Source organism: Microtus ochrogaster, chromosome 2 (assembly GCF_000317375.1).
Source record: "Microtus ochrogaster isolate Prairie Vole_2 chromosome 2, MicOch1.0, whole genome shotgun sequence".
Taxonomy (NCBI): Eukaryota; Metazoa; Chordata; class Mammalia; order Rodentia; family Cricetidae; genus Microtus; species Microtus ochrogaster.
Window position 1 is genome coordinate 42,523,819 of NC_022010.1, and position 10,706 is coordinate 42,534,524.

Here is a 10,706-nt window from a genome sequence, read left to right on the forward strand (position 1 = left end):
AAGATCCGTTTGGGTCCTTGAAAAACTGAGAGGAAGGAGATTTTTGTTCAGAAAGACGGACCTCAAGATCCTCTATTTTGGCTACAGCCAGTGAGCTTTTTGAGGCAACCACAGTGAATCTTACAGAGGCGTAGGTTCAGAAAATTACGGGAGACTTGTGTTGAAAATGATCAGGTCTCCAGTGTGTCAGTGTCTGAGGTTTAAACACCCGCCCTGCCGCAGCCCGTCTGTCTTCACCGCCCTCAAACCCTTCAGCGTTATCTTTGCTGAGTGTGTTACTCAACCTCTGAAAGTTAATCATTGACGCTGCTCTAGTCTGTGCTTGGGGAAACAGAACTGTGGATGCCCGGCAAGGGTGATGGTCAGAAGGCCTTTCTTTTCTTTTGAATTTACTTGAAGGGTCCCCCCAATCTTAATAATTTCTCCTCTCCCCCACTACTTTTTTTTTTTTTTTCCGAGACAGGGTTTCTCTGTGTAGCCCTGGGTGTCCCGGAACTCACTCGGTAGACCAGGCTAGTGACAAACTCAAGAGATCCACCTGCCTCTGTCTCCTGAGTGCTGGGATTGAAAGTGTACGCCACCACAACTCTGCTATGATTTCTGCTTTTTTTTTTTTTTTTTGAGTTCACTTGACCTGATTCACTTCTTTTGTTCTGTCTCCACCCGTTCTTCCAGATTTCCAGTTTCGTAGCTGACCAGTGTCTCTGCGGATTCCCCTTAGCTTTCCCTTACTTCCCTCTTTTCAGCCTTCTGCCTTCTCAGCTGCCGGGGAGGAGCTTCTGTGGGCAGGGGGCGGGACTACAGGAGGCAGGGGGCGGGACGGCCGCGGGCTAGGCACGGCGCAGGCGCACTGTATTCGCGGTGCCGACTGCGGCTATGGAGCAGACACCTCCGGACCCCGAGAGGCCATTGCAGCCTGCACCCCTGGAGCCGCTGGGGGGCCATGGCGCTGTGCTGGAAGCCGCAGGCGAGGAGACCCAGGGCACCCGGGAAGACAGCTCAGGGGTCGACACGGTGAGGAGAGGGGAGGCAGAGGCTTCGGGCCTGGGGCCGGGGCCTAGCGGGCCGGGCTGCCCCTGACTGGGACTGGTGGGCGCGGCCCCCGAGGCCGGAGGATGACCCAGAGCTGAGTGGAAATGGACCCAAAGGCGCGGCGCACGGGAGGGCCGCGTGGGCGCGGTCACGCGCGCCCGTGGTGGCGTGGCCCGCGGCTTGTCAGTGGGCGCGTCCCCCGCGATCTGGCCTCGAAGGCTCGCTGCCGTTTCCGGCGGGCCGAGGGGGTCGCTGGGAGGCGGCTCCACCCAGGGTGAACGGGGAGTGTGCGCTGTAAGGGGGTATTGGCCTGTGCCCTGTCGGGAAACATTTGTTGAACTCTGCTTGGTCGTCATTTCGTTTTTGGGATAAGTGCCTTTCCCCAGGAGACGGATTTGATCTCCTCATCCCCACCCCGACTGTCATAGCTTTGGAAGTCCCCTTTCGTTAATCTGCGCTATTTAACTGAGCAAAGATGGGGAGTGTATCGTTGTCTGTGAATGCGTCCATCCCAGAGGGCCTTCACAGATTTGTAGACTGTGATAAAAAAAGCTTTTGGGAAGCTCATTGTGGTGCCCAGAGGCTCGACCCTCTGTGTGGTCTGTCCACTACACTGCTGCTGGTGCTCCTGTTGCTGTCTCTCCTCCCTCCCTTCCTCCCTTCTTTTTTCTTGACACCTCCCAACAGGTGTCCGTGCTAAAGTAATGCGTGCATTTTATGATTGATACATTTCTAGAAATGACCAAGTTCTGAGACAAGCTAACGAGGAATTTCTCAGCAGTTGGAGGTTTTGACCTCTTAAACTATTTCTGTGTACTTATGAGTTTAAAGCGTTAAATTTTTAGAACAGGTTTAAGCTCACCATCCAGTTGAAAGGAAAACGGGAATATTATACCATATACTCTCTTCTCACATTCAGACTTCTTTTTTTTTTTTTTTGGATTTTTCGAGACAGGGTTTCTCCGTAGTTTTTGTTTCCTGTCCTGGAACTAGCTCTTGTAGACCAGGCTGGCCTCGAACTCACAGAGATCCGCCTGCCTCTGAATCCCGAGTGCTGGGATTAAAGGCGTGCGCCACCACCGCCCGGCTACATTCAGACTTCTTATCAACACTGGTTTCTGTTACACTTGATGAGCCCAGATAGGCACCCAAAGTTCATAGTTTAAAGTTCACTCTTGGTAACCCACATTTTGTGGGTTTGGGATATGTAAGGTGACATGATCCGTCATATACTGCTACACAAACTTTTCACTGTCCTAAGAATCCCCAGTGATTGTCTGTTCTTAACTCTCCTCACCAACCCCCACTCGTTGATCTTTTTCTTTGTTTTTCATCATTTCCATTTTTTTTCCTTTTTCAGGAATGTCACATAATGGCCTCACCATGTAGCCATAGCTGGCCTGGAATACATAGAGATCCATCTCTCGAGATTAAAAGCATGATCTGTCGGGCGGTGGTGGCGCACACCTTTAATCCCAGCACTCGGGAGGCAGAGGCAGGTGGATCTCTGTGAGTTCGAGGCCAGCCTGGTCTACAAGAACTAGTTCCAGGACAGGCTCTAAAGCTAAAGAGAAACCCTGTTTCGAGGAAGAAAAAAAAAAAGATTAAAAGCATGAGCTACCACACTCAGCTAATACATAGTTTTGATATTAGCTTTTCATTTATTTGTTTATTTATTTATTTATTTATTTATTTATTTTAAAGTTGTTTTCCCCCTAGACTTATTTATTATTTATACAGTGTTCCCCAGAAGAGGGCACCAAATTTCATTGTAGATGGTTGTGAGCCACCATGTGGTTGCTGGGAATTGAACTCTGGACCTCCAGAAGAGCAGGCAGTGCTCTCAACCTCTGAGCCATCTCTCCAGCCCTAGCTTTTCTTTTATTATGTGTCTGTGTGGGTATGACTTTCTGAGTATGGGTGTGACTTTCTGGAGTTGTGGTTACAGGAGCTGCCCGTTATGGGTACTGGGAATTGAATGTGGGTCTTTATATAAACAGTATGGACTCTTAAGATTTATTTTACTTATTGTGTGTGTTTTGCCTAAATTCACACACACGCACACACATATACATATATGCACCATGTGAAAGCCTGTGGAGGCCAGAAGAGGGCATTGGATCCTCTGGAAGTGGAGGTAGGGATGCTGGGAACAGAACCTGCAAGGCTACCTTAATCACTGAGCCATCTCTCCAACTCAGATTTAGAATATTCTCATATGTGTTTCTGTTTTGACAAGGTTTCACTAAGTTCGGGGGTGGCCTGGAGCTCCTGATCTTGCCACTTTTGCTTTATTTTGGTAGGGTCTCACTCTAGTTCAGGTTAGCCCTGAAGTTTTGGCAGTCCTCCTTCATCCTCCCAAGTGACGGGGTTGCAGGTGTGAGCTGCCCTACCTTTGTGACTCTAAGTATCCCTAAAATAGTATATTCTTTAGACCTGATTTTGAAGTTTCATAAATGAAATATTTTCTGTATGGTTTTGTTTAGGATTTATCTCAAAAGCATTTTAACTCATTTATTTTCATGTACTTGTTTTTTTTTTTCTGGGTAGTCCACTATTGGTTTATCTCTTCTGTTTATGGATAGTTGGATAATGAAAATTTTGTTGTTTTAAAGAATTACCATGAGCTTCCTCTTAAATATCTCTTAGTACAGAGTGTCCAAGATTCTAGTCTAAATTTAGCAGCGGCATTGCAGATTATAGGTTAGTAGTATGTTCAGCCCCAGCGGTTAGTGCTTGATTGTTTCCAAAGTGGCTTTTGAGTTTCCACTTCCATCAGCAGGGCCAGATGTGTCTTTTATGAATACTGGATATTTCCAGAGTTTAAAATGTTTTCCAAACCTGTGGTTATGCCCCCACCTTCACCCTTTTCTGGTTCTGGGATTGAACCCAGAGCCTCACACATGCTAGGCAAATGTTTTACTGCAGAACTGTATGTACGTAGCCTTTGTGTCTTTTGGCTGCATCATAAGGACTTTGATTTTGATCATGATGATAAAATTTTATTATTTTGTGAATATATTAATATGAACTCACATTAGAGAATCTAACATTTATTTGTCTATGTTAATTTGTATACATGTTAATTTATGTATAGGCGCATGCGTGTGTATTGTACATGCTTGTGTGTGTGTGTCTATCTTTTATTTCCCATCTGATTCTCTGGTCCTTTTCCATTCTCTAATAAGAAATCTTAACCCCATTTCCTTTTGTATTCTTGGAAGGAAGAGGACATTCATTGAAACAAACAAACAAAACCAAAATATAAAAAGCCTATAGTCAATCTTAGCAGTCAGGAGGCAGAGACAGGTGAATCTTTATGAGTTTGAGGTCAGCCTGGTCTTCATAGTGAGTTCTAAGGCAGCCAGGGCTATATATCGAGACCCTGTTTAAAAAAAAACAAAGCCAGGTGGTGGTGGTGCACGCCTTTAATCCCAGCACTTAGGAGGCAGAGGCAGGGGGATCTCTGTGAGTTCGAGACCAGCCTGGTCTACAAGAGCTACTTCCAGGACAGGCTCCAAAGCTACAGAGAAACCCTCTCTCGAAAAACCAAAACAAACAAACAAACAAACAAAAACCAAACCAAACAAAAAACAACCCCCAGACAAGCCATAACAATAATTTAGAAAATGAAAGAAACAGGAGAGGAATCCAGTTGATAAGAAAAGTAGTTATAGTCCTAGCAGAAGGGAAGGGAGAGGATGGAGGTAAGAGTGCTCCTTTTCCAGGGTGAAAGCTCTTAGTGAGTTAAGAGGCTGGCACAGGAGCTTGTCTTCATTCAGCGTCATTGCCTGAGGAATTATAAGTGGTGGTTTGAAGGAAAGTGCCCTAGGCCTGGGAGTGCTGGTAAAACCAAGAGAGTTTGCTCAGCTGGTACTTAGAGGCATTCTCAAGCTTGTTAGCACTTTCCCTGATTGGCAGCAGTCTAAGTGGAGCTCTGCAGATGAGGATAAGGTGAGGGGGAAGAGGCTTTTTTTTTATTTTTTATTTTTTGGTTTTTTCGAGACAGGGTTTCTCTGTAGCTTTGGAGCCTGTCCTGGAACTAGCTCTGTAGACCAGGCTGGTCTCGAACTCACAGAGATCCGCCTGCCTCTGCCTCCCGAGTGCTGGGATTAAAGGCGTGCGCCACCATTGCCCAGCTGGGAAGAGGCATTTTACAGGTACAGCTTGGACTTTGGATGGCTCCCAAAAGGAAGTTTGTTCCTGAGTATGTGACACTGTTTGGAGGTAGTAGAATCTGGAATCTAGATAAAATTAAGTAATTGAGGTTATGCCCTTGAAGGAATTATTGACACCTGTTTTAGTTATTTTTCTATTGCAATGTTGAAATTCCACGACCAAAACAACTTAAGGAAGAATTTGTGTTGGCTTACACTCCCAGAGTGTGGAGAGTTCTTTATGGCAGGGAAGGTATGGCTTAGGAGTAGGAGCAGGAAGCAGGCTGCAAATTATACAGGAAGGAAGCAAAGAGAGAACAGGAAGCAAGACGAGGCTATAAATCCTTTCAAAGTCCACCTAAGTGATGGTCTTCCTCCAAAAGGCTCTACCTCCTGAAGGTTCCATAACCTCCCCAAACAGGTCATCAGCTGGGGACCAAGTGTTCAAGTCCATGAGCTAGCCTATGGGGATATTTTTTCATTCGACTACCACAATACCCTGCCACCCTGTCTCTCACCCATCCCCCCCTGCTCTCTTATTATGACACGAGTACTCACACTCCAGCTAATGTATTATGCCTTGCTACAGCCCCAAAGCAAGAGCCAGCTCATTAGTCTGACTTCTCCAAAGCTGCAGGCCAGAATAACCCTTCCTTTAAATAGACCCCTCAGGTAGTTTTAGTGACAGAATGATAACTAATACTAGTTAAGCTACAAATGATTAAATCATACTTTCGAAGGGCTGGGAATACAGCTTGATTTGTGGAGTGCTTGCCTAGCATGCATAAAGCCCTGGATGTGCTCTTTAGCATCTTGTGAGCCTGACATGCTGGTACATGTCATTCAGGGTGTGGAGAAAGGAAACCAGAAGTTCAGATCATTCTTGGCTATGTAGTGAGTTTGAAACCAGCCAGCAGTGCTTAAGACTCTTACCTCTAAATAAATAAATAGAATTTTAAAAATAACTTTTTTGTTTTGTTTTCGAGACAGGGTTTCTCTGTGTAGCTTTGGAGTCTGTCCTGGAACTCACAGAGATCTGCCTGTCTCTGTCTCCTGAGTACTGGATCAAAGGTGTGTGGCACCACTGCCCAGCCTTTTTTATTTTTTTAAAGATGGTTTCACATAATCCAGGTTTACTACAAACTCACCGTGTAGTTAAAGGTGGCATTGAAGTCGTGATCCCTCTACCTCCATCACCCAGGTGCTGGATTAAAGGAGTGTGCCATCCACGCCCAGTTTCTAACTTCATTTTTCCTCAGTTGTTGCTGTTGGCTGGATGTGTCTTTCTTCCCCAAATTCATAGGTTGGAGCCTAATCCCCAGGGTGGGATTTTATGATAGGGCCTTTGAGAAGTGCCTAGACCAAGCTAGAAGTCCTCATGAGTAATAGTAATGCCTTTACAGAAGGGATTTTAGAGATGTTTTTCTATTTTTCCTGATTCATTTGACTTTTAAGGAAGGAAAGATTTGTCTTAGCTCAGTTTTAGAGGGTAGAGGGTTCAGTCCATGGTTACTTGACCCTTTGTGCGGGGCAGGATATCAGGGCGGTAGGAGCTTAGGAGCTTATGGTGGGGGCTGTTCCTCACTGCTTGCTTGGCAGACAGGAAGCAAGAGGCAAGAGATAGGTGTTCCAGCACTCAGCTGGCTTTTTTTTTTTTTTTGGTCTTTCGAGACAGGGTTCCTTTGGAGCCTGTCGTGGAACTAGCTCTTGTAGGCCAGGCTGGCCTCGAACTCACAGAGATCCACCTGCCTCTGCCTCCTGAGTGCTGAGATTAAAGGCGTGCACCACCACCGCCCGGCTTCAGCTGGCTTTTAGAGGTCTTTCTTCTCCTGTGTGATAAAGAATACAGTGAACTAGGTCTGTCTGCGCACCAGGCAGCAGATTCTCACCAAACACCAAATAGCTTTCACTGTTGAGTCTCACAAAGCATACCATTTTTGAACCCAGAACCACTGTAGTTGTTGTCAAAAGTCCAGTTGTTGAGGTTTGGTCTGAGGATGGTACGGTTGGAATGTGGTGGAGATTTCCATTAGGTGGGATGTAGTGTGTGTACCTTCAAGTCAGTAGAGGTCTCTCTAGACTCTCTGCAGACCCCTAGCCCCTTGACTTTTTTGCCTGCCTCAGACCTTTTGCCTGCTGGTGTGAACTGAGCGGAACAACTTGTTTATCTGTGCCTGCAGCTGCTCTGAGCAGGAGACCCTGATGCAGGGAGTGGGTTCTGGTGAGGCCTGCCGCTGAAAGATCCCGAGAGCTGGGGCTATCCGTTAAAGATCCCTGTATAAGCTTCTCTGAAGCACAATAAACTTGGCATTCTTGTTTCAAGGATGACCCGTGTCCTCGTTCTCTGTTTGTCTGTGTGTGCGTGTGTTTTTAAGTCTCCAACTTGTTCCCAGCTCGCGTACCATCCGATAGTGCAGGCGCTACACCCACTACAGTCCAGTAGCCTTGCTATTGGACCAGAAACAGTGCCGTCAGTCAGTCATGGTCCAGAATTTCCAAAGTAAAGCTTTCTGTAAGTTGATTATCTCAGGGGTTTGCTAACACTAGTGTAAAGTTACAGTACAACACAGTCATTTCTGCCGAGTGTAGTCGCAGCCCCAAGGAACCATTTTAGTCACAGAGGTAGCGCTCCTAGAAAGGAGATTATGAGGATGCAAATGGATAAATAAAAGCACAGTGATTAACTTCAGGTGTGGTAGGTTACTTAACTTTTAAATGCTTATGTGGTAAGCATGCGTTAGTTTTTATTGCCATCAGAAAAACCTAAACCTACAAGTGTTGGGTAATAGATAATAGTGAGCTCTTGCAGTATGCCAGGCAGCACAGTACTTTGACATGTTTGCACTCATACAGTATAGTTCAGGCTAGCCCTGAACATCATGGTTCTCCTGCACTGTCTCTCTTACAGACTTGTATTTTTTCTTGGTATCAGTTGTCTGCTGGGCCTGAGGCTATGTGCTGTTCTCTTCTAATTTCTTTGCCTTGTCTTTGCATTTGTCATTTTACCGTCTTAAGTCTTGTATAATTAATCTTTTTTTTTGTTTGTTTTTGTTTTTGTTTTTTCGAGAGAGGGTTTCTCTGTGGTTTTGGAGCCTGTCCTGGAGCTAGCTCTTGTAGACCAGGCTGGTCTCGAACTCACAGAGATCCGCCTGCCTCTGCCTCCCGAGTGCTGGGATTAAAGGCATGCGCCACCACCGCCCGGCATAATTAATCTTTTATATCCTATGCTATTTACCATATTGTCTTAGTTTTCAGTTGCTGTGACAAAGCACCATGACCAAGGTAACTTATAAAAAAGAAGGCATTTAATTTGGTGGCTCACAGTTCTAAAGGGTTGGAGTTCATGTCCATGACAGCAGGAAAATGGCAGCAGGCAGGCATGCAGGGAACTGGAGCAATAGCTGAGCTCTTATATCTTGACCCACATGCACCAGGCAAAGAGAAAGACATTGGGAATTCATCAGCTTTTGAATCTTCAAAGCTAGTCCCCAGTGACACACCTCCTCCATCAAGGCCACACCTAATGAATCTTCCCCAATAGTTCCTCCAGCTAGGTACGCAATATTTCAAATATATGAGCCTATAGGTCCATTCTCATCCAAACCACCGTACACAGGGAGAGTGAAGTATTTGTATTCTTTAGATGTCTTTATTTTTATTCTGTCATATTTTATGATTTCTATCTGGGGTTTCTTTTTGTTTATTTTTATTTTTATGTGCATTGGTGTTTTGCCTGCAAGTATATCTGTGTGAGTGTGTTGAATCCCCTGGAACTAGAATTATAGACCTGCCATGTGGATGCTGGGAATTGATCCCTGGTCCCATGGAAGAGCAGTCAGTGCTCTTAACCACTGAGCCATCTCTCCAGCCCCCTAACATGGGTTTCTGTTTAGGATTTTGTGTTAGACTAAAGTAAGAGGTGTTATTGTTTGTTTTATCCTCTGCAATTATTTGGAGATTGTATATTGTTTTTCCTGGCATAACTGGAGCAAAATTTATTTATTTATGCTCTATATGACCATTTATAATTGTTTTAGAGTATGGTGGCATAAGCCTGTAGCCAGCCTGGGCTTCCTCATGAGTTTCAGATCAGCTTGGAACAGAGTGTGACACGGTCTCAGAAACCTTTCAAATCTCACATTTATAATTGTACTTGTGTCATTGTGACAGAAACAACTTGAGGACTGATTGTGGCTCCTTGGTATCTGACTCCTTAGCTTCATTCTACTTGGGGCAGAACATCATAGTGCCCAGCACGTGAAGCAGGTTGTCCACTTACAGGGAGGGAGGTGTTGGAGAGGGCAGATACCTACTTCAGAGACCTAATTCCTCCATACAGGCTGTTCCTCCTGAGGTTTTATTTGAATTTTTTGTTTATTTTATGTGCATTGATGTTTTGCCTGCATATGTGTCTGTGTGAGGGTGTCAGATCTCCTGCAACTGTGTAAACTGCCATGTGGGTGCTGGGAATTCAAACCTGGGCCTTCTGAAAGGGCAACAAAAGCTCTTAACCATTGATCTCTCTCTCCAGCCCCTCTTCCTGAGGTTTTAACAGACTCCCAGAGTTGTTCCACAGGTAGGGAACTAAATATTTAATACAGCAGCGGGGGTGGGCATTGCATATACAAACCATAACATATTCAGACTAGAAACTAATGTATGCAGTTTTCTAGAAACTGTGTGAGATCAGGTTGCCACATGCTGTTGCTTCATCTTTTCCCCAAGGCTATTTCAGGACCAGCAAGGACAGTATCCTGTGTAGGTAGCCACAGTACAACCAGAAGACTCGGGAGTAACACTGTCAAGCACACACTGTAACTGTCAGCTGTGAGCGTCTGGCCAGTCCTGTCAGTAGTGTTTACAGAGAGACCCAGTGCAGCACTGCTTGTCCAAGTTAGTGTCATCTGCTGCTTTCCTCCAGTCTGGGAAAATCACTTGCATTTTACTTTTTAAAGGTTAGAAGATGTTTGTGGAATTTTCCTCAGTTTGCGCCTGTCTGCTCTCCTTACGATTAAATTGATGATTGGATTTGCTTTAGCAGAAGTGCTGGCCAGTCGCTCCTGAGCCTATTTCATGTTTGTTTGGATATATCTTTTAACTTCACATATGATCTTCTTTGAGAGAGGGGAGGGGGAGGGGGAGGGGGAGTTGAGATATTCAAGCTTGCCGTACACTGCTGGTTTTTTTTCTTAGCCTCTTTAGCTGGGATTCTAGGTGTGTATCCAGCTTTCTGCCTAAGTGCCCATATTACTTTACCCCTTTTCTGTGTGTAACTTTGTGGGGATACTTTGTTCCTTATTTAAATTTGTATAATTTACTTCACAGTATAGCTCTGTGGAACTTCCTTTTTTTTTTCGTTTTTCATTTTCTTTTCTTTTTTTCTTTTTTTGGTTTTTTGAGACAGGCTTTATCTGTGTAGCTCTGGCTGTCCTGGTAGTCACTCTGTAGACCAGGCTGACCTCAAACTCACAGAGATCTGCCTCCAGAGTGGTGGTATTAAAGACGTTTCTTTTTTTT

At 45.1% G+C, this 10,706-nt stretch overlaps 1 protein-coding gene across 1 annotated transcript in view; it reads left to right on the forward strand.

Annotated features, from left to right (window-relative positions):
* Positions 1-846: 846 nt before the first annotated feature.
* Snx4 (sorting nexin 4) overlaps positions 847-10,706 on the forward strand; it is a 61,440-nt gene continuing 51,580 nt past the window's right edge. The window contains exon 1 of the mRNA XM_005344865.2: positions 847-1,014. Within this exon, the coding sequence (XP_005344922.1) occupies positions 877-1,014 (138 nt within the window). The 5' untranslated portion in view covers positions 847-876. The remainder of the gene's footprint in view (positions 1,015-10,706) is intronic.